Source organism: Balaenoptera physalus, assembly GCF_965194825.1.
Source record: "Balaenoptera physalus genome assembly, chromosome: 3".
Classification (NCBI taxonomy): domain Eukaryota; kingdom Metazoa; phylum Chordata; class Mammalia; order Artiodactyla; family Balaenopteridae; genus Balaenoptera; species Balaenoptera physalus.
Window position 1 is genome coordinate 138,357,593 of NC_138890.1, and position 27,552 is coordinate 138,385,144.

Here is a 27,552-nt window from a genome sequence, read left to right on the forward strand (position 1 = left end):
TATGTGATCTGGGGACCTCTGAGGAGGTGTCTCTGAAACCTTTTCAGGGGGTCTATGAGGTCAAAACTCCTTTCATGGTAATGCTAAGACATTTTTTACCCTATTACTTTCATTCTCTCATGAGAGGACATGGACTTTTCCAGAGGCTACAGGATGTGTGATATGACCACAGTTTGAATGAGGAAGCAGATATGAGAATTAAGCTGTCTTCTATTAAGCCAGATATCTAAAAGATTTGCAAAAATAGAAAACTATACCACTCTCTTCTTAGAGAACAGAACTTATGTTTACCAGGGAGGAAGGGTGGGGGGACAGGATAGTTAGGGAGTTTGGGATTGACATGTACACACCACTATATTTAAAATGGATATCCAACAAGGACCCACTGTATAGCACAGGGAGCTCTGCTCAGTGTTATGTGGCAGCCTCGATGGGAGGGGAGTCTGGGGGAGAAAGGATACATGGATATGTACGGCTGAGTCGCTTTGTTGTGCACCTGAAACTACCACAACATTGTTAATCAGCTATACTCCAATATAAAATAAAAAGTTAAAAAAATTAAAAAATTTTAAAAAAGAAAACTATATCACTCCTCTTACTAGATTTTTGCTTTGTAATCTATACTTATTTTTCATTAAAAAGTAATTTATGTGATCATATAGCACATTATTTTAAATAAATAATAAATATTTCAAAATCATCATTTAAAATTTATATAGTAAACACTGACAAATATAACTTCCATAAACCAAAACTTTTTGAGATCCTCAATAATTCTGAAGAGTTTAAAGGGGTCCTGAATCAAAAAGTTTGAGAGTCACTTATTTAAGGAGATAAATTACAGTTTTGCTAGTCAATTTCACACACCCACTGCACCATTCAGCATCTCCCCTCAATTCCTGGAAGTAAGGAGAGTGGACCTCATTGAAGATGTTTATAAAATGGTTTCCATTCTCTGATCTAATGTAGTCCTCACTGAAGCCATCAAGGACAAAGTATTGTTTCTTTGATGTTCTGCTCTTACACATATGAGGGAAAGACAAGGGAATTTTTTTTAATTTATTTTTTAATTTATTTTTTTTAACATCTTTATTGAGTATAATTGCTTAACAATGGTGTGTTAGTTTCTGCTTTATAACAAAGTGAATCAGTTATACATATACATATGTTCCCATATCTCTTCCCTCTTGCATCTCCCTCCCTCCCACCCTCCCTATCCCACCCCTCTAGGTGGTCACAAAGCACCGAGCTGATCTCCCTGTGCTATGTGGTTGCTTCCCACTAGCTATCTATTTTACGTTTGGTAGTGTATATATGTCCATGCCATTCTCTCACTTTGTCACAGGCCTACTAGAGAATGGACTTGAGGATATGGGGAGGGGGAAGGGTAAGCTGTGACAAAGACAAGGGAATTGAGAATTGTGCTGAGAAACAGGTAGAGAGGTCATTAGGAAAACGGGCTCAGGGCGGCTCTCATGCATAACTAATGACTGTAAAGTGCTTTACAGATAGAAAAGTGTCATGTCATGGCAGAAACAACCACTATTCGTCTCTTGCTTTAGGAGAAACTGCCTCCTTCCCTGATATTCCCTATAAAGACGATTTAAAATATTCTTAGTCTATATAGTGGTTCTAGAAGATTTTACCTTGAATAACCAAAACAACATTCATGATGAACAACATTCATCATTTATATTCTTGGACCATCACTCAGTTCTGTAATGTTACAGATTCAATTCTAATACCAGCCACTTAGCCCGGCCCTCAAGAAAACTCTATGCCATGGCCAAAGGTTGCCATAATACAGGTTACAAATGCACACATTTATCCACAAGAATGATTTCATAGAGTCCATCACCACTACAAAATGAAAACAAATAAACAAAGCATTACTCAATTCCGGTAGATGATTCATTAGAAACAAGGTCCTATATGGTGAGTAAGCAGTTTATCACCAGCTTTGGTCCTAGATCTCAATGGTAGAGAAGCTGTATTATTTGCCTGGCCTGGCAGGAATATTTCTGAACAATCAGTTAACTAATAAGGATTACTCCTAAAATTCTAAAAGGTGAGGGAAAATATTTTTAGACCTTTTTAAAAAAAATTAATGCATTTGTTTTTAAAGTCAATTCTAATCCTACCACTTCATATGCTGATTTTCACCTGTGAGACTAATATATTATCTAGGCCTAGGTGTGACTGAAATTAGTTCTTAGGTCATTTTGGCCTTGACATACTTGCTATAAAGACATTGCTGGGTGAAATACCTCCAAGCCCTGTTTTGCAAATGACACATTAACATTAATGAGACTTATGAATCCATTGATGGGATGATAGAACTAAAAGGTGAATTTCTATTGGTGATATACAATCCTTCATCCAAGTGTTCAAATTCTGGTAAACAGGGAGAAATTTGGCCATGCATAAAATGCCACAGTGACTAGTATCTGTGAAGCTGTAAAGACTTCAAGGATATAGCATAGTCTTAAAAATACGAAATGTACTTTGATACAAAAATGAAATTCTAAGTAGTGATCTCTAAAATATTTCCATACATTACTGAAGAAAGTAAATGATTTCAGAATTTATTCAGCATTTTTATTCTCCAGAAACTGATAATCAGTTTCATTCTCCAGAAACTGACAATAATGTATTTTCCGCACTTCATCATTTTAGACATCAGCATTCATTGTTAGTAGAAGAAAATTACTGTATTTTACAAATAAAATCACTCATTTTGTTTCATGAATTAAATCTTAAATGTTATTTAGGTTGCCAGGCTATTTTTACTTCAAGTATTTCTTCTTGAGAACGTATATCCCACAACAAAGACTCTTGGACAAAATTTTAAATAACTATAATTTATAGTCGGTGAGTTTAAAATGAGATTTTAATTATTTAGCCCACAAGCACTTTCCCATTTATTGCTTAAAATATACTGTTTCAAAGTATATATGCTCTCTTCCCAAATAAAACTCCTTTTTTTTCTATTTCCTGCTACTTCTCCCCCGAAGTCAGCTATTCTTTTTCCTTTGCTAAACTTATTTTTAAAGTAAACCTCCTGTATATAATAAAAACAAAGTAATATTTGATCTAATAAGTAATTATTGAAAATTTTAAGGCAAAACATGATCCTAATTAAGTGTGGGCATTTTTTTATTAATGGTAAAGAAAACTTATTTAAAACTAATTGAGACTATAAGTAATCTAAATTATCAAAATAACTGCAGACCAGAATCTGCACAAGTAGCATTTTGCCAGTCATGTCTTTACTGTGCTCTGAACAACTATTTACAGTATGATATTACATAACTGTGGAAAAAAATAGATGTAACATTTTGAAGAAATTAATTAAAAAGCTATTGGGAAAAAGTAAAATCCTTCATAGCCCCTAAAAGTTCATTCCCACCATATTTTACCTTATCATATTCAGTGGCCTGTCTAGTATTATCTCCATATACCTGCTAAGTTTAACAAGTTTCAAACAACACATTGTATTTGTGACAGGTCAAAATAAACAGCAACTCTTACCCATGAGAAAAAGGAAAGTCAATGCCTGAGTTACAGTTAAGGATTATTTTCTGGAGAAAGAAAAAAAGAAATTTTAAGCTCCCTACAGAAATTCTTTGATTTCACGAAACTTGGGTTTTGTCTTTTTTCATTTGACACGTTTGTGAGACTGGGACCAGGCAAGGAAGAACATGATGTGAATTCGTATACCTCCAAAGCTGGGAGATGCTGTTGTCTGTATTACCATCACATGAAGCAAATAACCAAATTTTCTGACCTCCACTGATGGTTAGTTTTCAAACAGAGGCAGCCAAAGACACACACACATACACACATACATTGTTTGCAAACTAGAAGAATAGTAACAAGATGTAACTAGAAACTCTCCCTTCTTTTTGAAACAAGAGAAAAACCCCACAGGGAAGGACCAAAATTATAATTAACTGAATGCTACTCAATTAATTTGAAAGGCAAGCCACAAAATCCTTGGTTATAAATCCCCAAGCTGGGTTATTCGTCATTCCAAAAAGGGCACTGCAAGCTCTGTCCCAATGGTCCCCTCGCTCCCAAGTGGATGGTAATGCCAGCCTCTCTGTGGTGGAAGCCAGCTGGAGGATCAAGGCAGGCTTCCACGGTTTGCCCAGTGAACTGGTCACGAAAACACAAGAAAGTGACGCCACTTCTTGTGCTTGCTGGGAAAGAAAGGGCGCTCCGCCGCTCAGGGACACTCTAAGATGGTGACGCATCTTTCTCGGTACACGGTGGGGGGCGAAGGGGGGGAGAAGCTTATTACTGAACTAAATGTTTTTATTGATTGCCCTTGAGTCAGAGCCCACTGACCCCGCAGACCGTAAGTGGTATAGCGCAGACCTGTCATTTCCAGGCAGCAAGAGGAGATACTGGATTAGTCTAGGACACCTCGCGCTGAGCTTTCTCCTACAGCCCGCCACCCGCTCGGCCTCCGAGGCGCGGATAAAGATGCGCGCCGCGCTGGGGTCTCCGGCGAGCCCTGCCCAGGGGCTGCGCGGGGGCGGCACGGGACCGGATGGCCGCGCGCGGTGGCCCGCGGGGACCGAGCGGACGGCTGGGCTGGCGCGCGTCCCACCCGGTGTCCGAGGCCCGCCGCCACGCAGAACGGCCCGGCTCGGGGCCGAGAAAACAAATGACTGCTTTGCGGCCCTCCCCATTAAACAATAAAGCGAGCTGTAAAGCCTCAGGTGCCGTGTTTGTTGTGCCGTCTGCGCCGCGCTGTGGCTCCGGCCGGGGCGAGCCGAGCGCAGTGGGCCGGGGAGCGCCTCTTCGGCTGATTCCAGGGAAAGATAAGGAGCCGCCGAGCCACCAGCTCTGTCTAGACTCGCGACCTCACAAGTCAAGCGCCTTGTTTGGATTAGCCCTCCAGATCTGCCAACCTGATCAACCCCTGAAAGAGAAGGGCCCAGCAACACCCTTTTTTCCTCTCCCGGACCACGATTGTGCCTGCTTTAAGGGATCAAGGGCTGACTTGCCTGCGGGAGTCATGGGGCTGGTTAGACCGGTGTCGGGTCCCCCATTCCTAGCACCCACCCACCCCAAACCCGAGTGCAGCCCGGCTCTGCCCTGCCCACTGGACATGGGAAACGCTTTAGAGGGGAGACCACTAGGAAGACCGGAAAAATAAGTTGCCAACCCAATCAAATCCACAAATAACATCACCCTGAAATGAGCACGAACTTTTGCTCAGTGGAAGGGAAAGAGGGTCCTAGGCGTGGAGAGGGCTGAGCGGAATCTCCCCGTAGGGCTCTCGTAAAGCTCAGGTCAAGGTGCCTTTCTTCCCATCTGGTGAAAAGCAATCTTACCCCCAACTTTCCCCCCTAATCTTAGGCGTCCTCTTTTGGAGAAAAAAATGGTTTTCTTTTTAGAACGCTTTGCTTATCATTGCTGAGCGCTTTTTCAGAGGCATAATTAAGCAGGAAGATTTGCAAAATAAATGTTAAAAAACTAAAAAGAATGAAGTACTCTGAAGTGCGGCTCCGGGAGAGGCTGGCTTCTCCAAGGCATAGAAACTGGCTTCTCGGAGCCAACAGCTTAAGCGCCATAAAAATTAAAGGATGTGATAGTCACAATGCTCACAGCAAACACTCAGCAGCCTTCCCTCCTGCCCCTCCCCCTCCTTCGCTCCCTGTGAACCAACTTCTCTGTCTACACTTCAGAAGTCTCCGGGAGGTGTGGAGAGATCCTCCATCACGACTTGGGACATTGTAAGCTGTGAAGTTTATGTTTGTGGCGCCTGGGCTCAACCAGCCATTCAGTGGCTTGCTCGGTTATCAAGAAAACAACAATCAGAAAAGATCAGTAAACAGAATCGGCTGCCAGCGCCCTGAATTAACTACTTACACTTTAGTTTAAAAATACCCGCTCACACTGTACAAGTTAATTGTTTTTATTTTAAATAATTAATGAGAATTCAAGATTTGCAGCCATTTTTTGAAAGTAACACTTTTAAAATAAAGGCACAAAAATAATCCCCTCCCCCTTTCTCCCAGAGCCCCCAAAGAAAATTTGACTTGCCTTGTTGTGACATAATCTTTAATTGTTGATTAGCAGCGAGGAAGTAAACAGCCCTTAATGAATAGAACCCAAGCATAATTTGGATTATAAATCTCCTTTACAAAAGTTGACTAAACTGAACTTTACAGATAAGAAAACAAGTACTTTCTGCTTAGTTTACTTGTATTAGAGGGGAGATTAAACTCAAACTGGCTGGGTTCCATCCAAACTTAGCTCTTCTGGTGGTATGGACCTAGTTTTTACTTTTTTTTCCTCTTTCTTCTTTTTTAAGAAAAAGGAAAAGGCTAAGTAAATCCACATGGGGCTTATAAGAGATATTTCAATGAGATCGATCTTATGGCTTAAAAATTCAAGGTGCTAGAAAAATGCCAAGTACTTTGAGGTACCTCAAAAGCACATTGTGTCTTTCTGGCTTTTAGCCAAAAGGATAAGATAGACCAAAAAGGGGGTCAATAGACAGGTTTAACAACTTGATCAGGGTGAAGAGCCGCAGAGCAACACAAAATCATCTATTTAATCTTGAATTCCAAAAAAGTTGTGAATTGGGAAGTGGGTAGACACACCCACACAGAATCTCAAATAACCAGAAATGTTATTTCAATGAAGAAAAAAAAAAAATCTCTTCAAATATGATTCTAACTTAGAAAGGACTTTTTTTTTTTTTTTTTTTTAATGGTAAGAAAAGCCAGGTCCATTTGATGAAAGGAAAAGACAGAGACAGTAAACTGATACAGAGGGTTATTGCTCTGAACAATAGGGAGAAAAAAATCCTGTCTTTTTAGGAGTATACATGTTGATATAGATTCCCTGATTTAAGGAGAGCGTCCTGGATGTTTTTGGTTGCATTAAATTTTAGCTTGCAGAAGCTGGAGGAAATGAGTCATAATGTCCAGAAGGAAGAATTCAGAGTAATGAGGGGAGGGAGGATCAAAGATAATGGCAAACAGGAGGAATTTCATTAGAAGAGCACCACTCGAAATTTGGTCTCCAGAGGTGTGCAGGGAAAAGGAGAGTTATGTGCAAAAGATGCTTTGCAAACAAGAAGACTTTTCAGCTACACATCGTAGAGCACATGCTCAGGAGTCTAGAAGGGAACACACCTTTCATATGAATAACACAAGAACTGGAATGCTATCGACCCATCAATCCATTCTCAGCCATCAGGCAACATATATCTTGAATCTAGCAAGTGAAACCAAATCATTCAACACTTCCCTCCCAAATTACTGCACTTAAATTCGAGCTGTGGACTTCAGAACAGACTGACATCTATATATGTAAAACATTATCTCCCCACACACAAACCTAATCTCAGAAATAAATGTCAGCATGAAAAACCCTCACACAGATGTGTGCCTCACTCAAGTACCTCTATTGCATTCAAACCCTAAATAAAGTTTTTTTCCAAGTCCTAATGTTTTCAAAAGTGTCAACTAAAGGCTATGGTTGGGAAAGGGAACTTAATGGTTTTCAAACCAGGGCTTGGGCTATCAGTAACTCTGCACTCCTGACACCAATATTCATGTTGTACCTGCCATCCTTGCACTTATTAGTTAGTCGTCTCAGGTATGACGGTGAGCAAAAAGGAAAATCAAAGACAGGCGAATAGAAACAGTGAATGGGAATCTAGAAAAGTCAAGTCTGGTGCAAGAGATTAGAGGAGAGAGATGGGACAGAAAAGAAAAAAAAGAAGAAGAAGAAGGAGAAGAAGAAAAAAGGCCTTTCTTGGAGAAGATCCGTGTGAGATAAGACCTAACTCCTGTTTTTCTCAACAGATGACTACAAGCCATTATTACTGCCGGCCAAATTATTACCCCTCTGTCAAGAATTAGACACAACAATCAAAGTAATCAACGGGCATGTCTAATGCACTGTAACATTTTCAATGCAAAGTTTGTTTTCTCTCTGCCCCCACCACGTTAGAGCCTGTAATTAACCCCTTATGTAGGACAAAGCCAAACAAAAGCCTAATTGAGGCTCGTTTCCCGACTTGCGGCAGGTTTGGAGAGGGTGAAAGCGACTTGAGAGCTGGGGAGACGCGGGGCTCCCGGGGCTCCAGCCCGGCCTCCGCCCCGCTCGCCGTCAGGGGTCCTAAGGGGCGCACGCCACGAGACACACCATTAGGGTACGTTAGCTTTCGTATTTATTACGAGTTGTCAGATGTTTAAAAAGGCATTACACTCGCGCGTACAAATGCATTCAGTTTGTAGAGAGCCAAAGTATCATGGGGGGAGGGGGGAGGGGAGGAGAGGAGACAGGATGGAGCCCCAAATCCTAACTCTACACCCACAAACGAACCGAGGAGCCTGATTTCGAACAGGACCATTTCTCCTTCCCTGGGTTCTGGCTCTGGCCCAGGAGCCGCTGCTAAATGCCAGCGGGCAAGGTGTTAAGAGCGCACGTCCACGAAACTCCGACCGCACGCAACCCGGACCCCTGCCCCTAGAAGGCGGTTCCCCATCTAGTCCCCGCCGCGCCCCTCCGCCCTAACCAATCACCCTCGTAAGGTTTTGGGGGTCGGAGTTAAGGGAGAAAGAGAGAAGGGGAGGGGGGGTAGGAAACAAGTTGGAGACGGTGGGGAAGGAAAGGCAAGAAAAGACACCCACTGACTGGTCTGGGAACTGGTGAGAAAACTCCCCTCTCTCCGTCTGGTCTTCCTGCGCAAATAAAGCAGCATTTCTCAAACGGCTGACAGCCGCCACTGGTAAATAATGGTCATACTTCACTGGCTAGGCAGAAAGCCTCTCTTTTAGCGAGAGCTTATACTTGAAATATGGGTCATTTCAACGACCCTAAGCAGAAGACTTTGGTATAAAGCACTCTAAGAAGATAAAAATAGTGACTCAGGATCAAAATCCATTTTAAGCAGGACCCTCTTCCTATTTTGGGCGGGGTGGGGTGGGGTGGGATGGAGGGTAGGGCAAGAAAAGAGACAGGAGGAAAGAAAGGTGGGAAACAGGACAGAGGAAAGCATCTCATTTTCAAAAAACCAGTAACATTATCACAGCTGAGAGCTAAAGGCTTCCAACCAGTTTTGATCCAACTATTGAAATGCAAACTTGCAATTTCAACCTTAACTATCTGCAATAAAATATCATACCTATTATATGTCAGTTTACCCCGATTCACATGCAGTCCTTAATTTCAGACATTTTAATGACTTAACTTGTAAACATATAAAAGAGGGACCCTGGATCATTGTGTTTATTTATTTATCTATGCCAAACATTTATTGGTGAAATAGTCCTGAAGATATAATTCTACATATGGCGCTTTGATTTCACATAATATTTAAGAAAAAAGACAAAACACATAGAATTAGACATATAATTCAAAGACCACGGTACAACCTTTATCTTTTTTTTTACTTCAGCAAACAAAAAATAATGTCAAATGACATGAAAAGTGGCAAGTCTTCCGACAATAAATAATAAATTACTTTATAATTTTTGCAATGCAAGAGCAAACAAAAAAAAAAGTTTCCTTTTTTTCCTCTTTATTTCCAGAGAGAGCGAAAACAGTCATTTTAACCAATAACTATACACATCTTTGGGGGAAAAGTTCTTGGACAGACACAAGTCAAACACAATCCCGAGACGCTTGTGGCAAAATAGAGGTAACCTTGTTGCAATGCTTTATAAGTTGGTTTTTAAATCTGAATTCAAAAACCTTTAAAGTCGCTTCAGACTTCTTGATAGAGGATGGATCTCAAAAAAAAAAAAGATGGGGAGGGGCAAAAGGAAAAAAGAAATCAGCTACAGGACATGCTAGAGACCCAGGATTTCAATTAACCCCTTGTTAAAGTCAACTAAAAACATTGCAAACCAACGCAGCTCCACCTTCCTGAAAGGACTCTTTCAGCCAAAGAGGCCAGTTTCTCTTCCTGCTCATTTGCTGGAGCTCCTGTGTGGCAAGGCAATGACCAATATAGAAACAGCACCATTCAGAAAAAGATGGACTAGAAAATCTCTATTTCTGCTTTTCTCTAGATGTGCAGTGAAACGAAAATGCTTTTTTTGAGATCCTTGAATATAAATCCTCTACGTTTTAAAAACGTCTTTTTTTTTTTTTCAGTACTCCTAAGGTCATTGGATAGCATTATGTTGGGTTTGGGTTTTGTTTGTTGTTTTAATTCTAGTAAAATCCCATGATTGTCTTCACAGTGTTGCTACCATATCACCTTGTCATTAAAACAGACTTCGTGCGTTTCATGGAGCATTCATTTCTTGATTCAGTTTTTATTGACTGGGTCGTTAAATACTTTTGTTTCGGAGTTCAACATTATAATTTCCCACTTTCTCCAACAGGGAAAAAAATACGTCTGAATGAATGTTCCTCATGCCTCAATGGGACTGGCTACCATGCTGTTAGGTGTATCTGGGAGCTGAGAGGACATCGACGCTACTTCACTGCCAGTGGAATTAGAGCCCGGTCCTCCTTCTGAAAAATTGACCTGCATAGAAGGTTAAGAAATGAATAAAGGAGGCTGTGATCGTATTCACAAAAGGATTATAAACTTGTCCTCTGTGTGTGTGTGTGTGTCTGTGTGCAGAGACAGATATATAGATAGAGATATCCGCATATATAATTGAATTTTAACAGGCTTAAAGAAAGCCTACAAGGAAAAGAACTTGGGAAGAAATCCTCTCGCTTTCCCATCTTCCAAGAGATCTCTGTTTTAACTGAAACTGAATTCCCAACATTATGTTGCATTAAATTATTTAAGAACAAATGTGTTTCCCACTGTAAAATGGCATCGCAACTCTACCATGCATGCTCGAAATAAAATTATCCTGCCGGCTACGTGTTGCCCTGGGAGCAGGCGAGTTCTCAGTCTCTAGGCATCAAAGCCTCTCTTCTTGAGTTGGAAAATCCATAACACGCCGCTCAGATCGTGTGACGGGAGATTCAGAGGAGGCTCCACAGAACAATGATTAACTCCTCAGAGGGTCCACAGCGTGGCCTTTCTTCCTTGTTGTTGGTCCTGCTGCCTTTTGGCCTCTTTCTCTCTTTCAATCAGGCTCTTCCTTCCGAGAGGAGACCCATATATTATAATGTCATCCACATTATAAATATCTGGCTCCTTCTCTTAAGCCGAAAGTATTGTGTTGCTGTTGTAAACCTTCTTCTCCACTCTGCTCCCAACACCTCCCCATCCTCGGCTTCCCTTCCACTGCTCTCAGCTGACACTAAAGTTTCAGGAGGTGCAAACACTTGGCTGCCCTGAACCCTCCCCTTACCTGCCTTCTATGATCCAAATAACTGGTAAGATTAGCCTGACAGTAAAAATAAGTTCTTTTTCCTAATTCCAGGGTCTACCTTCCTTGCTATCTTAGTGAACTTTCCCACTGTGAGGCCAAGGGACTTCTCAAATTTGCCTCCTCTAGACCGGCCCACTTGCAAACAGACACCTGGGCCAAGCCCTTTTAACCACTGCCTGTGGCCCATTACCCAACTGTTGCCACAAAGAAAGAAAATGCCCTCCAGGTAAATGTGCGGGTAGAAAGTTAACCTCAATTCAAGCTTTATTTTCAAAGAAAGGAACAAGTTTTTCGGATGGATCTTGTTTTATAGAACAAGATCCTACAGGGCTGTTTATTACTTAAGAAAAAAAACCGTATGTGTACATATATCATCTCACAAAAGATATATACTTAATAATCTTAGTTATCTTCACCCAGGTGAAAGGTGAGTTGAGTTTTCTCTTCTCTGGATGTGTAGAACATATTAACACTAAAACCGGTTTTCACATTATTATCTCTCTGATTGGTAGAACTCAGGTTCCTTTTGCTATACATGCCCCACAGTATGTGACTGTGTATGATATTTGAACTTATACACTAAAAAAAATGTTTAAGCAGTCCTACATTTTAGATTAAGATATAGTCCCAGAAAGAGATATAGTCACAAAAAGTATCAATCATATCTTTGAATAACTGAACTCTTTATTGATATATTTGAATAGTGCACGATAGGTGCCTGCTGACCATTGATAATAACATTGATTATGTATTACAACATTGATTATTATTACAATCACCTTGATTTAGGTCCTTAACTATACCATGCTCTAGGAGCTGAGAAGGGAGTTAATTTACTGGCTGCTGATCAAAATGCCAAGGTGATCTCTAATGTCCCTTCTGACGCTACAAGTCGAAGATGTATGATTCTGCAACCCAGGATACCTTCCCACGCGTGTGTATTTAGTTAGGCACCTTGAAGTTAATCCCTCAGAACAGGCCTGATTGATAGAAAATTCAACCTATATGGTCAAACTATGAACTCTCACAGAAAAGACTCACAAGAGGTTTGTTTTCCTTGCGTGCTTGCCTCCTCTCTCCAACACACCCCCTTCGTCTCTCCCCAACCCTGGGGACAGGCAGCACCCTCCTCGCTAACCCCCCCAGACTCTTCCCTTGTGTGACAGTTTAACCAGAATCTCCTTTCTTTGGAGATTCAGCCTCCCCACTCTGGGAGCTGACACTTACCAGTTGCTGAAAAGCCGGCTGATCTATGTCACTCTGCAAGGCGAAGTCACTCAGTACTTTCCAAGGCGGCTGGTAACTTTGCACCTCCACTGGGTTTGCCTGTAAGCCACCGTCGTGTCTCTCTGGACTGGCAGCCACCATGGGAGTTCCTGTCATCCCCTGGATATTCTGTGAATAGGTCCCCCCCAAACCCAACATGTTAATGAGCAAACTCCCTCCCTCCATTGTCTGTGCAGGCTAAGCAAATATACCCTGGCATTATCTTATCTATATAGTGGCCTTTATTGACTCAGTTAATCTGCTACGCGTATGGATATTAGCCAGGGTTCAGTTTTGTGTTATTACGTTTTGTTCTTCTGTTTCTGTGGGCTGGACTATTAGGTCGGCTTGGATCTTATTAAGCGAAATTCTGTCTCAACTTTCTTCTTTCCCCTTAAATTCACTGTTCATCCCAATTCCGCCCGTCTGCCTTTCCAGGCCATAGCATCTCAGTGGAAAGCTGAGGCAGGATAGGCCTCCCTTCAGCCTCTAGACATGGTGGTTTTCTGGGCAGTTTGTTAGTCAGATTTGGGGGTAGATTTTCTGCAGGCAATTCTCCGGGAGCCAACCCCGACTCCCAAGCATTTGGGTCTGGCCGCTATTGTGCTATTATGCACTAACCAACTTAGAAAGTGCCCTGGCCCAGGCTTGGCGAGTCTGCCAAATTTAATGACAGCAGGTTTTATGGCATTTAAAAATAGGGCCTAAGCAGTAAAAAGCAAAAAAAAAAAAAAAAAAAAAAGCAGGTTGTCGGGGGGCAAGAAAGAAACTCTTTAGTTTAACTTAACCAGGAGGCCTGCCAGTTGGGTTCCGCTCTGGGCCAGGGATGGTAGTGGGTAATAGTGCCAGGGGCCTGACATCTCTGGAGACCTGGGCTTGACCTGGAGCAGAGGGTGCCCTGTTTTCACGGGTCACCTTGGGGCACTTCGCCCGCCTGGGGGCTCTGCTGCAGGCTGCGCACCGGGGACGCCGGGGTGACCCTGGATTAAAAAGGAAGCCAAGGAGTGGTCCCTTCCTCCTCTCGGCTGCCTGAGGAACTGATGACCGGAACTTTGGCAAAACCAGCGCCAGGCCTCACTGCCCACGGAGGGGGCGACGGCCCTTCCGGATCCGGGATGGGGCGAGGCTGAAGGGCACGAGCCCACCCCCCGGGGGCTGGGGCCTCCCGGAGCAGCGCGGGCCGCGGTGTGGCCGCTGGGCCGGGCACTGGTGGGGGGCCTCTCCCCGGGGCAGGGGTGAGGGGGAGGGGCCGCCAGTGCCGGGTCCTGCTCCGGAGCCGGAGGGAAACGGCGCCGGCCCACCTGGGCAGCCGGCACGCACGCCTCCTCGGCTTCGCCCTCTCGTCCCCTGCCCGGGCCCCAGGGCCACTCACAGTTTTGTCATTGGGCTGCTGCTGCTGGAGCTGCTTCATCATGATGCTCCGCTTCTTGTCCTTGCACCGCTTGTTCTGAAACCAGACCCGGATCACGCGGGGACTGAGGCCGGTCATCTCCACCAGTTGCTCCTTCATGAGCGCGTCGGGCCGGGGGTTGGCGGCGTAGCAGGTCCGCAAGGTGTGCAGCTGCTTCTCGTTCAGCACAGTCCGCACGCGGGTGGTCTTCTCTGGCTGCTTGTGGACGTGGGGCCGCAGGGCCGGCTGCCGGGCGGAGATGGGCTCGGCTGCGGGGCAAGGGGTGCAGTGAGCGGGCCGGGCTGCCCGCCCGCGCCGCTCCCGGACAATGGGCAGCTCTCTGCAGCCTCGACAGACAAAGCAGGGGCGGCAGAGGTGGGGGTAAGGGGCGCGAAAGGGAGAATAAAATCTCGCTCTCTAATCTCAGAGGTCAATGCTCAGTAATCCGGGCCCGGAAAGCAGCCTCCGCCCCTGCTCGTGTCAACAGGGAGTCAGCAAAGGGGCGCACGTCTCAGGGCCTGTCCCCCTGCTCACAGCAGGGGCGGCATCGTTCTGCCTTTTTCTCCTCCCTCCTCGCCTCTTCTAGTACCCGGACTGGGCCCAGGTTACACCGAGTCCACCCCCCCCCCACCCCCAACTCACAGGCGGTACTAGGGAAGGAAACGCAGAACACCCCAGTGACAGCCAGAGACACTACCCCAGCGGGATGTCTGCAGCGCAAAGGCTGAGGAGAATTCTGACAGAGAGCTTGAACTTCAGTCCCCAGGGTACAGTTGTATCAAGGGGATAAAGAAATTCGGGATTTCGGCCATCTCTCCAGCCTTTGATCTTTCTTAGTCTACCTGGATCTACTAAATCTACCTGGACGTTCCTGATGTGATCTGATCCCAAGAAAAGGAAAACCGAAACTCTTTAGAGCTGCCCGGCCTCTAGAGAAAAGACAGCTGGGGAGTGTTCTGGCTCCTGACTCCCTCCCAATACTTCGGCCTCTTCTGTGCTTCCCACAGCAGAGCACAGGTTGCACCTAACAGAAGTTGCCACCTCTGGCTTTGCCCCCCTGCAAGCTAAGTCACAAATCCCCCAGGACGGGATTCTTAGAGCTGCCAGAGAGCAGAGGAGGAAGAGTTGTAGTTTTCTCACAGCCAGAACTCAGGGCGAATTGACACTTTAAAAATGCACAGGGCAGATTTATCAAGACCGGAAAGCAGGTTTGGAAACATTGTCTGCCTTCTTACCTGTGGCCCCCCCTCCTGGCCAGCCTTGCTCTATTTCTACTCTCCTTCCTGGGGCAAAGGCCCTCAGATCTGTTTGTTACAAATCCTGCACTTTCCAGGACCCCCGGGGGTCAGGTCAACACCTATGGGGTCAATTTAGTGTCACAGCAACAGGCCCGAAGATGAAATTCTCACCAAATCAAGTAGAATGAACGGTTTAAAGAGGGAGGCTCCCTTTTAAAAGGCAATTACTGCAGATAAGCTTGTTGACAGTTTTAAATTACGGCTCTGTGCAAAGGCTTGCAATTATTAAAACTGTATCTTTTCAGGCCCACTCTCTCACAAAGGGATACAAATAAAATTTTAAAATATTTTGGAGTGGGGGGCAGTTTGCAAGGGAAAAGGAATTGAGAGGCTGAATAACTTGAGGCCACCTAAGCTTCCTTCATTGGGTTAAAGGAGGAAGCTCCAGGGGCCCAGAGCTCCACCCCTTTAATTAGGCAGCGGCGGGCAGAATACCTGGCGGGGAGCTGAAGCCCGTTTTCAGTAAGCCGCGTTTTGGAGGCCAAGGGGAACTGGAAGTACTGTTTGGGCGTGTGCATACACGTGTGCCCAAGCGGTGTACATTCACGGGCACCCACATCTAGACACACAGACGTGTAGCTGTGCTGGGGGGAGTCAAGGGAGACAGTGAGGGCATTGAACCTTGCTGCGAAAGAGTGAAGCGCGGTGCAAACCGCACCCAGAACCCTCCGTTTCCGACCGCAGCAATTGCCGCAAGGGTCCCAGGGTTGCTGCGGCCGCTGGCGCGCTGGCAGGGGTGACGCTGGCCTCGCCTGGCGCCTGCCTCCCCGAGGAGGGCCTCCCTCCGCGCCCAGGAGTACCTGCCATTTGCAGCGGCCGCGCCGGGTGCAGGGGGCTGAGCGGGTCGCCGGCGCCCAGGCTGGCCCTCTCCACCACGTCGTGATCCGCGCGGCAGAAGAGTCCGTCCTCCCGCAGCGCGAACTCGTCCCCGGGGATGAGCTGGCGGCTGCAGGCCACGCAGCGGAAACACTCGATGTGGTACACCTTGGAGCGGGCGCGCATCACGAAGTCGTTCTTGCTGAAGCCGATGCTGCACTTGGCGCATTTGATCCCGTACAACCTGCGCGGGAGCCGGGCCCGGGGCGGGAGGGAAGCACAGAGAGAGGGGGTCACTTCAGGCGGGCGCTGCCCCCGACCCAAGGTCGCTGGCAACCTCGGCCACAACTCCCTGAGACACTGAAATCAGCATTCGCAGACAATCTGGGAATGGGAGGGTGGAAATGATTAGATTTCTCTCGTTTCCCGCTCCATTTCCCTTTCCTATGAGCTTCTGTGTCTCGATCCGTACCTCTTAGTTGAAAACGCCCAGTCCAAACTAACGAAAAATGTTTGACGTGTTGGAAGCCTGGGCCGCTGCTCTGCGACCAGTCCAGGGTGGGCCTTGCCGCTCTTGGCAGGAAGGGGTCCAGGGGGACTCCGGGAGTCACTGGCCCCAAATTTTCGCCTCCCTATCCCCCAATTTCTGCTGCTAGAAACGTCTCTAAAACTGCAACCCAAATCCTCCTTTCAAAAGAAAATGAGGTTATGGAATGAGATTGTCACCCCACTCGGTTTGAAAACACACAAATGCACAGGCAGAAGAACAAAATGAAACCTCTGAGGGTTTCCAGAGCCCTTTCTGCACAAGCCCACTGCACTTTTCCCCAGCTAAAGATCTTTTCCTCAGGCAGCAATGTTAACAGAAAGTTTCCTCTCCCTTCCTCCTTTTCTTATTATTTTAAAAATCTGCTTTGGTTCCCTCCATCTTTTTCAAGTTGCTGAAGCATCTACCTTTATTTCAGTTTGTTTGAGAACCTTGACCGGACAGAAAAATGAAAAGACCCACTCCTAAGGTCTTCCTCACTGATGATCTTTCTTTACCAAGAGACAATCCTTTTAGGTTTCATCTAGAGGCTCTGCCCTGGCCCCCTCTCCGCGTTATCACTAATAACCAAAGCAGGAGCGTTCCTACAAACAGAGAGAATGGAGGAGAGGAAAAGACCTACACAAAGGGGGTAAGAGGGGGAGCCTCGCTCCCCCAAGGGGGGAAAGGCATTCGGAAATCTAAACGGTCTCTCTGTTCTGCTTTTACAACTACAGGATTTCAAAGGGACACACACACTTGCACGGGCACACACACACACACAGTTGAAAGAGTGGAGAAGAAAATGTAAAAGAGATTGGTTCCTTCCACTAACGTTTAGCCAGAATTAGGCACAAGCAGGTCTGAATACAATTGAGCAAAACACTATCTCCACAAGAGTAAAGCTACTGCTGGGGTTGAGAAGTGAGCTCTCCCTCTCCAGAATCTCCAGGTCACAAACCAATCAAGTAAACAATTGAAAATGGCTCATTTGTCAGAGGTTAGAAGGTAGATTGAAAAGTTTTCCCTCCCTCCGCCTACTCTATGTGAGATCTTCCACTTCATAGGATGAGGACTTTACCTTGCCTGTGACCAAACAATTTGGAAAATCCCTCCCCCTTCCTCTAGCTCCCCACTTCCCCTCTTTCCTCCTGTTCTCCTCCCCCACCATCAAAGTATTAATAAACTTTTTTTTTTCTGCACTGTTCAGCTTTATTAAAATTACAGTCTCCACTTCATGGTTTTAAAATAAGAAAAAACACTGCACACTATGTGAGCAGGAAAATATTGTAACTGCATACTTAAGTCACAGCTAAACTTTAAGTTAAGTTCTAAGCTCGATAAACTCTATGACTTACAGAGCTAATTACTTGTTAACAGCCACTGGAGAACTTATTTTTAAATATAATATTTTGATATTATTCGACATAATAACGAAGGTGTTATCTCTTTTGTTTTGTTCTTAAAACAATAATATTTTCTTTGGAAATTCTACTTCCTTCCTAAGGCAGAAAATGAAGTTTCTGACATATGTATACACAAGTCAGAAAATTTGAGATTGGCAAAGCATGAAGTTTAGACGCAGAATAAATTGAAAGAAAAAAATTCAGAAAGTTCCTTATGTGGTTTTATTCTTGACAGTAAGGGCAATTCGCTCATTTTATCAGTTACCAGATTTTAATGTGAGAAAGGAAGCTGTTCAATTATCTAAATATACCAATTGTTCGTAGACAGATGATGGGCAATTTGATCTGCTCTGTCTAATTCATCAGCTCAGATAAGATAAGAAAGAAGACAGTCAGATGTCACCAAAGGGTTAATATTTAAAAAGATTAAATTTCCGGTCTTTTTTACAGAGAATATTTGTGTTGGTTTTTAAATTTTCCAGGCAGGAGTCCTTACCCTAAAAGTAAAAGGGCAATATCTCTATTTGCTCTTTCAAAGTACATCTCTAAATATGCTTAGGTCAAACTATTTCACCTATTGCATTGACATCTCCGAAGAATCTGGAAGTTACTAATAAAATACTTAATTAAAATAAATAAAAAAAGAAAAAACATTGCATGATACAATAAACACTAACCAACCTTTTTTTTTTTAAGTTTAGAAACCCCAACTTTTCCATCTTGAATTTTTTGTTTGTTTTGGAAGGGGGAGGGTAACAGAGGAAAATAATGTGAGCATCACAAATTCCAAGAGCAATTATACAAGCTTCAATGCCACATAATTTATGGGAACTACTATCGAGTTTCGCGGGGTTTTTTTTCCCTCTAAAAAGTAAAATGAACAGCATAGGTTAATTTACATATTACACTTACAAGGGTAACTTTTGCACGCTGGAATCCATTAAGGCAAATTTCACCAAAGGACAAAGCCACACAAAATAATAACGAATGGGAAGAGAGAGGGAAATCTCACAAAATTAAGGAAGCAGTATAAATGGCGTACCTGATATAATCTCTTTTACAGTAGGTTTTCCCATCTCTAACAAAGCACGTACAGCTCTCGTCCAAATACTGATTACACTCCGCACATTTCAAACATGCCGCATGCCATTCCAAATCCGGAGAAACCCTCAGAATATACTGATCGTGAATTTGATTGCCGCAACCAACACATAGGGAAATCAGACGTTTTTCTGAAATGAAAATAAATACATGATTGACTAACCGTTTACTTCCTACAGAGATAAACACACTTTTAGTGTCGTTCTCTTATAGGGCGTACTCTGGGAGTTTTTTTTTTTTTTTTTTTTTTTAAAGAGTATTGCACTTTGGGATGGTAATTGGAGTGTGCCATCAAAACCCTGACTCATTTTTAAAAGGAGGTGGAATATATGTAAAATGTAGATTTGAATAGTCTACATTTGTAAGCTTAGCACGCAATCAAACCCGTTCATTTTGTATTTCTTTTTCCTCCCTCCTCCCTCTTTGCCATAATCATTGGGAAAGATTATGGATAAGTCAAGTCAAAGAAAAGGTTTTGACTAGAAGCGTTAAGTGAACGCAGGGATGTCTATATTTTCCATGAAGCACGCTCTTAAATAGCACATAGGACTGGAAATTGTTAGCAAGAGCAGACATCAATACAGTTGTCACTCGTTCTCTTTTGCAAGTCTAATGCTAATTCACATCTCCGGGTATTGTACTTGCAGGCAGACCTTTGCAACAGAATAACCTTCTCGGAGAGCTCAGGATTCCCGAGGAGGAAACCACCGCTTAGCACCAGAAGGCTAGGGTTTTGGAGGGCACGCAGGAGAATTCAAACACAAGGTACGATCAGTTTCCCGAAGATCAGAACCGACAGCAAGCATGCAGGCGTGGCGGCAACAAGAAAAAGCCACCTTCTCTCTCTCTCTCTCTCTCTCCAAGCAATGACTCGAACTCCGAAGAGCCCTTGGCACTCTTGCCTGAGAGAGACCCCCGCACAAGAACAGCACACCGAGCCCCACAAGGTAAAATCGCCTCTTACTTTTTGGTGGATCTCCCATGTCTCCCATATCTGTAACAGGGAGTAATGTCCACAGTGAAATGGTGGTTGTACAGTTGGTGAACAGCCCACAGAGAGGATGCTGGAGCTGTGGCTAAGTGGGAAACAGTGGCCCCTAGGGTTGCCAAGGCTGAGAGAGCCGCTGCCCGGCTGCGCCGCGCCCTCGCGGATCGGGGAGTCCAATTTAAGCCGGCGGAGCTGGCGGAGCGGAGGCGCTGCGGCGGCGGCGGACTCGGCGCGGATCGGGCACCTCTCTTCCTTATCTCTTACTCAAACTTCTCTGCTCCAACTCAGCTCCATCGCCATTGGTCTGACGCAGCGCGCGGGGACGTCAGGCGAGCGCCTCGCCCATTGGCTGCGGGGCGCGCGGCGCAGCTGTTCTGATTATCATATTTCAGCCTCGCTGGTGCCGTGCGCCACTGATCGCTCAGCGAGCCCGCGGGAGAGGATTAGGGCTCCCGAGGCGAGTTGCTCGGGGCTCAGGCCGCTCTCCCCCGATGCTCGGGCGGCCCGGCCGCTCTGGCTTTTGGCTTCCTTCTCCTCCTCCTTCTCCTGCCCCCTCCCTTGCTCCTTCTCTGCCGTGTCGCCAGCGCCCTCGCCTCCTGTCGCGCTGCTCCTCCGCCCTGCGCTCCTGGGGTCCCCGCAGTCCGGCTGGCCGTGTTGCGCGCTGTGCTCACTTTTCCGCCGCCGGTGGCGAGTGGCTGGTGGGTAGGTCTTCCTGATGACGAGGTCCTTCCCGGGTTTTAGGAAGAGGGGCGACTTGGAACAGGCCGTTTGCCTCGTTTGGTTTCGCGCTTTGGCGCACAGCTCCGGGCCTGGCCGGGCTTTGCTGCCGGGGCGGGTGAGTTCCCGAACCGGCTGCGCATAGCGCGCTGGGAGCTGCCTAGGGGAAGACGAACTGGTCCTGGGATGAATAGACCCAGAGGAATTGTTCGCTGCTGCTACCCCACTACCCCGTTACCCCTGACCTCAGATCTCCAGAAACGTGGGGCGGGGGGAAAGGGGCGCTTCTTGCCTAAGCGGAAAATCAGGTTGGAAGCGCACAGGTAAAACCAAGCTGACTCCGCGGACTACTCTCTCCTTCCGACCCGCGAGGTCTGCTTTGCAGTTTAGAATTAGGAAGTGCACTAACCCGAAGCCTAAGTGCAAAGTGATCGGCCAGTAGTTTAAAGTTTGCAAAGCGATTATAGCCTGTCCAGTTCCTCTCTCTGCTGGTTTCCTGCCCTTTGTTTTTAAGCAAACGTGTGCAGTTAGCTGGTGGTGTTTGATAATTGTAAGGACAAGTCTCCACGTCTCTCTAGAGATTTTAAAAATGCGTCAGTCTAAGGGCGTGAGTTAGGGAGAGGTCTAACAGAAGAACAGCGAAATACCTATTTCACTTCACTGGGTGTGTTTATCTAATCATTTTCTCTCGGGAAACAACCTGGAGAGAGAAGAATGTTGGCTGCAACTCGCCGGTAAATAACTCTTTTCAATAATTTCTTACATGTTCCCGTCATATCTTAACCATCTCCCCAAAACAGTCACAGGAAGGCCACGAAGACTCCCCCCACCGCACTCCTCCAAAAGCTCCTAAATAGCTATCCCTTATCTAATGTGACTGCCAATTTTATCTAAAAAGGCCCGCAAACGCACGCAGTAGTAGGTTTAATTTCGGTGTCTTGTTGCCTTGAGAAAACCTGGTGTGTTAGGAAACTCCTTTCTTTGTATCATTCGCCAGATCTAGCCCTTGATAACAGCCGTGAGCCCTCGGCCGGTCTCAGTGGCTCGGTTTACAGGGATATGCTTCTCCAGAGCGCAGAGAGAAACTAAGATGCTGAATTTCCTCCTGATCTGGCTGGGGCTTTGCCAAGAACATGCATTTGTTTTGTTTTGTTTTCTCTCAAGGAAAATTTCTAACTGGATCTCATCCCTTCTGTTTTTATTGTATCAATAAGTTATATCAGAGTGCGTGTGTGAAATCGAAAGTTAGAGGTAGGTTGATACATTTACCAGATTGGGGGGGCGGGGTGTTTTTTGGTCATAGTTTCTAGTCTCGCTGGTATTATATGCGTGGAGCCTTTTGTCAGGCTGCTTTTGTAAAACTGATGCTGGTAATGACAACACGAAGCAAATGTTCCCAGCATACGGGTATGTTTCCTGTACAGATAAGCAAGGTGACTCTAGGTTTTCTTTTAAAAAAGGTACTATATCTCCAGGAAGTAAATAGACAATTTTAACCAATCATATTCCATCATGCCACCTTTATAACATGGAATTAAACAACGGAAGCTGCCAGAAGCCTGATGACTTATATTTGAGATCCAGAAAGCACCCTCACTATCCGTCCTCCTTCAAACCAGCCACGCACACAGTGTGGTATTTTAACTCCCTAAATTCATAAGCTATTCTAAAGAATTATTGCTGCTGATGATAGCAAGTCCAAATAGAAAAACTGGCATGTGGCTTGGAGGTAAACCGTTAGTAATAGGCAATTTTATCATAATGGTGAAGACAAGATGTTTTCCTTTTTTCAGCCCACAGTTACTGTAAACAAGTATTTTCTTAAGACGTTTCTAAGCTGTTAGAGGTAAAGATCATGCAGAAGATACCTTCTGTCAAAGGGAGAAATTTGAGGGAACCCAATTATGTTGTTCCATGATGGATGTACTCTGGAGTTCTGTGTGTCTGTTGCTAATACATTTTGCATTAAAATCACAGTTAGGATAGCAGGCATTACTGTTTCACTTCACCTTGAAGTTCAAGTGCGATCACAGATTATTCCCGTTTGTTTAAATGATTTCTATACACACATTTAACGCATCAAATATATCTGTAAAAAAAATTTGTAATGTTTTTATAGAATACATCAAACTGTGATTAGCAATATTTCCCCCCCCCCGTATTTGATCACAGGAGCGACCTCTTGTGTTCAAAGGGGGGATTAGACCCTCTTGTCAAAAATGGATTCAATTTTGACCTTTGTATATTCTGTTAGGTCAAAAAATCTATCCTTAAAAACAGCAGTTGTATGAATCCCGTTGTCAGCTCCTTTACTGGTGAGAGAAAAAAGAAGAATATGAGTTCTTATTAAGTATAGTTCCCATTACCTCCTGGCCATCCCAAATATATTTTAGTGTCTTTGAATATAAAAGGGATGCTAAGATTTAGTAAGTTCCACTTGAGTCTGTGGCATCCACCCACATGGGCTTGTACACACCTTCCAAAATGCAGCTTTTCCACCTAAAATGCCTGGTGGGCTCTTACAGCTGCGCTTTGTGTGTTGTTGCTTTCTTTCTCTGCTTTGATTAAAATTTAAACACTCCACATCATACAATGCCAAATACAGATTCCTAAACAAATATCATGTTCCCAAGCTACGTTTCAAATATCTAAATAGGCTTTAATTGCAATTGACAAGTAGCATTACATATTTAGGATTTATTTATTTCCCAACAACTTCTGGCAGATATAAGTGGATTTTAAGTAGGTTCTTTGGGAAATTATGTACGGTAAGGGGGAAAACTTTTTCCTCCCCAACTAACCAAGATTGGGAAGGAGAGGCAGCTTTAATCAGCTTTTCCTGAACTATGGATTTGTTTGGGAACTTATTCCCAGGGAGGTGATGCTCAGTTTAGCCCACATCAGAATCAGGCTTGAGAATAACGATTGGAATGCCAATCTCCACGAGTAAGGTGTTCCGATATAAAAATATATATATAACTGAAGGATTTATATTTTCTGATATCCGCAAGTACACAACTTGGGGGTCAAAATGAAACATGGACATATTTTATTCACCTCAGAAGATAGGTATGGAATATATGTATATTTATCCCATTCACACTTTTTGTTTTTACTTATCCTACGTAAGATAGGAATAAGAATAAGGCTATACAAACCATCAATATCTTAAATCACATCCAAGGGTCAGATAAAATTACAGCCGTATAAAGGGAGTCACGATTAACCATTTATATTCCACCCAGAACCGGGTGTGGATGTTTAGAACTAATTTTCCTCTCTTCCAGTTGCTGGTGGTGGCTTAATGAGGATGAATCAAGAGAATCTGCACTCTAATTTCAGAGAAAAAAAATGGAAGGGATATTCTTTATTTACCACTGGGTATGAAATGATTGTCTTTTTTTCTCTCCTTTTACTTTTTTTTTCAATAATTCTAAGCAACGATAATAATAAAGGCAGTTGTTAACAACAACAAACCTTTAGTTGTCATTCTTATTTTATTGCCAGGGACTCCTGCTGTGATTGTAGTTTTGTTGAGTGTCAATTGCTTTATTAACCAGTTAAAACAATCTGGGTGAATTAGCAAGAATTTTCTTCTGCATGCAGAGCTTCTTAGCCTGAATTCAGGTAACCGCTGTGTCTGTCACCAGCGGTTCTGCTATTCTCTACTGGCGGACGGCAGCCAGGGAGGCAGCGTTCATGTGCGGTCTGCTGCTCGGTTCCCAGTCAAGATAGAATCCCACGCTCCCGGAAGCGGCGAAGCCGCAAACCTCAGATCAGTCTTGAGAATGCGAGGTTCCGCATCTCACTGCCGGTAGGACTTCGACCAAGCGAGGACAGAAATTTGCACCCTCCCTTTAAAATTGTGCTTTTAGAAACATTTATGATTTCACAAAAGCGCTGGCCATGTCAGGTGAAACCCTTTTCTTCCTTTTTAAAGTTTTTTTTTTTTTCTTTTTGAAACCCCATGTGACTAGGAACAGACAATTTTTAACTGGACCAGAGGTCTGCGTGGACCCCAGGTTGGAGTCAGTGAGTGCAATGGGCTAAGAGGTTCTGACCCAAGGACGCACTGAACCCTACCTCTGGCAAAGCCTTCATTAAATGCATCGGATTCTCGCGGGGGTAATTGGAGTCCTGAGGGGCGAAAAAGCTTATCTCCCAGGTCCTGGGCAGTTCAGCTGAAAGCTACCACATCTGCACCGAATCTAGCAAAACACCCACGGGCCCACCCGAGCTCTCGGGAAACCCGGAGCAAGTTAACTCAAGTGTAGTTGATCAAATGACAGTCTTTCTGAAAGAAGTGACACCCTTTGCCCCACTGCAATCCTGTAAAACCGGCAGCTCTGAATTTAGCGCCAAAGGATTGATTTCCAGCGCGCGATGGAGGTTTACTGGGAACGAGTGGGGGGAAGGGAGGCGAAGGTACCTTGCTGGAGGTCAAGAGGAGGAGGAGGAGGAACAGCAGCAGAAAATTACCGGCCAAGCGGGGGAGGGAATTGGAAGCCCGGAAATCTACCACTATGCCTCAAATAACCTTCCCTCAGGTCTCAGAATTCAGCGCTCGAAAAAAACAGTCTCAGTAAGGTGTCCTCGGCTGGAGTCCTCGGGTGGGTTGCAGAGGTGATGTCAAGAGTTATAGCTACTTTCTACGAATAAAACTGGTGGCTAAAGTGTGCCGGGGCCGTTTACTGTATCTGAGAGGAGCGTGGGTGGAGGCTGATTTTTAAGGGGGGGGTGGGGGGGGAGGCAATCATTGGTGGCATCTACCGGCAGATTGTGAGCGTAGAAGAGAAGGTGGTTTCGGGGCTGGAGGAAAATCTCCAAACCCCAGTAAATGGCTGGTCAGTTCAGAAGGTATGATTTTAGGGACAATCTTAAAGGTCGCCGTCTCATTCGACTCCGCCAAGGTGAATGGGAGGATGAGCTCCGGGGGCGTGTACATTTATAGAATTCTCTACGCCTCCAGATCCAGGGTGTTAAGAAAAATCATTAATTCTTTGAGACTTCAGGCTGAGGGGAGAATTTGCTTTGCCCCTCTACCTGCTAAATACCAGCTGAGAAAGGGGCCCAGGAGACGACCCCTTTCAGAAAGAACGTCATTTGATCAACTCAACCGAGTTAATCACTTGCCTCCCGGAAGGGGTCAAGAACGCCATCCCTTCCCCCTGGTGCAGCCGCGCGGCGCGAGGTCGACCGCTCTACCCCTGGTAGCCTCTCATCGAGGGCCCAGGAAACCCTGTCTGACTGTTCTCTGTAGGGCTTAGAGCTTTGTGATCACGTTTCTGGTGTTTCCTAGAACCCCACTCGCCCGCGTTCAAGCACCAAAGGTCGCTAGAAATTTAGCCTGCCCCGAGTCCAAGGATAAGAGGAGCGCGAAACAAAGAGACACCCACCCCCCCCATCTCCGTCTCTCGGCCTCCTCCCTTCCGGATTTCCAACTTGCCAACCCCTGTGCTGGAATCCCCCCACCCCGTCCCCGCGCCCCGTGTTCTGCGCTTAAGGGCATTTTTCAATTTCATCTTCCCATTGAAAGAAGTGGAAACATCGAACTGGATCTACACCCCCGGCCCTAATTCTTGCTAGACTTGGGAAAAAACCAACGTCCCGCAGACCTCTTTCCGTCCCGGTTGGCGAGCGCGGCCCCCCGAGACAGGCCACTCAGTTCCTTAGTGTGAATCTGCTTGTCACGCACCTTTGGGACCAGAGCCCCGGATGGCCTGTCTCTGTCGCGCACTGGTGGGCCCGGGTGGGGACTCGAAAGTAAAAGTGAATCAGGTCTCCTGCCCGCGGTGCCGAACACTATAAAAGAGCAGGGGTCTCTGCCTGCCACCTGGGGGCTGCCTGCTGGGAGACCCTCCAACCTGCTAGACCCCAAGAGTGGAGAAGAAAGCACAACCCCCGACTGCAGGCTCAGAGACTAACCCTTTGGGAAGGTAAAACTTTCAGTGTTAGGTTGCCCCCTTCTCTGTCCATACCCCAATCCCCCGGGCTTCCCCCCAGATGAATACACTTGTGGAAATGAAAGAATCAAGGTAGCATTTTAATTGCTTCAAACCCTTTGTCAGATCATCTCTTTATGCCAGCTGCCAGAGGCTCAACTTGATCTGAGCGCCTACATTCCAGAAAATGTAAGGACGACATTCCCTCTGCATTTGCCTTGGTGGCAGCGTCCGGAAAGGATGGTATAGTTATTGATACAGAACATTGGAGTGGGTAGTTTAATTCTTAATATCACCACCAAAATATAGATAGCCCCAAGTATTCGTTGGCATTTTTTTCCAGGTTTATTTTATTCACTTTGTGTGGCAAATGTTTGAATTGGAAAACGAGAGAAACCCCGCAGCGTAGATTCACTTCTGTGCTCTTCTGTCAGGCGGGGGACCCACATGCGTTGATTAGCTGGAGAAGCGGACTCCTTTGTTGATTTAAGAGTTCATCAGGCAAGAGGTAACAATTACCTTGTTGCGTTTTCTCAGTTCTCTGTTGTTGACTTGTATCCGGAATGCCTCCATTGTACAAAATTCAATCCAAAAATGAAAAAAAATTAAGGCAAAAAGGTAACAATGGTAGGACAGGTCTATTTTAACTGACCTTGTGTGTGGATTGTATATACCTCACAGACATATGAAGAACATTAAAAGTATATAGCATATGTTTTATGTATAATTATGTATAATTATGTGCTAATGATAACATTATTTAATATTTTAATATAATTCCAGA

At 45.0% G+C, this 27,552-nt stretch overlaps 2 protein-coding genes and 1 long non-coding RNA gene across 4 annotated transcripts in view; 2 read left to right on the forward strand and 1 right to left on the reverse strand.

Annotated features, from left to right (window-relative positions):
• LOC309657937 overlaps positions 1-27,552 on the forward strand; it is a 1,158,638-nt gene that overhangs the window by 81,633 nt on the left and 1,049,453 nt on the right. The gene's annotated exons all lie outside the window — the stretch shown is intronic.
• ISL1 (ISL LIM homeobox 1) lies at positions 8,184-20,341 on the reverse strand. 2 transcript variants are annotated; one of them, XM_082455639.1, is made up of 6 exons: positions 20,086-20,341; positions 19,063-19,252; positions 16,073-16,332; positions 13,957-14,243; positions 12,546-12,713; positions 8,184-11,084 (listed from the first exon to the last, which is right to left on the reverse strand). In XM_082455639.1, exons 1-6 carry the CDS (start codon positions 20,111-20,113, stop codon positions 11,070-11,072), a joined length of 948 nt encoding a protein of 315 aa, XP_082311765.1. In that variant the 5' UTR covers positions 20,114-20,341; the 3' UTR covers positions 8,184-11,069. The 2 variants fall into 2 exon arrangements, with proteins under 2 accessions (XP_082311765.1, XP_082311764.1); XM_082455638.1 differs by having other exon boundaries at positions 8,184-10,510; positions 20,086-20,331.
• On the forward strand, positions 20,183-26,251 carry LOC309657768 (uncharacterized protein; the record flags this gene model as incomplete). The annotated part of the gene is made up of 2 exons (XM_082455640.1): positions 20,183-22,077; positions 22,287-26,251. One exon carries the CDS (start codon positions 20,183-20,185, stop codon positions 20,813-20,815), a length of 633 nt encoding a protein of 210 aa, XP_082311766.1. The 3' UTR covers positions 20,816-22,077; positions 22,287-26,251.

Coding starts and splice junctions, on each gene's coding strand:
- ISL1 (XM_082455638.1), bottom strand. CDS start 20,113: ATGGGAGACATGGGAGATCCACCAAAAA. Junction 12,714..13,956: donor AGCAGCCCAATGACAAAACT/GTGAGTGGCCCT, acceptor ACCTATTCACAG/AATATCCAGGGGATGACAGG. Junction 10,511..12,545: donor AGCCGGCTTTTCAGCAACTG/GTAAGTGTCAGC, acceptor CCTTCTATGCAG/GTCAATTTTTCAGAAGGAGG.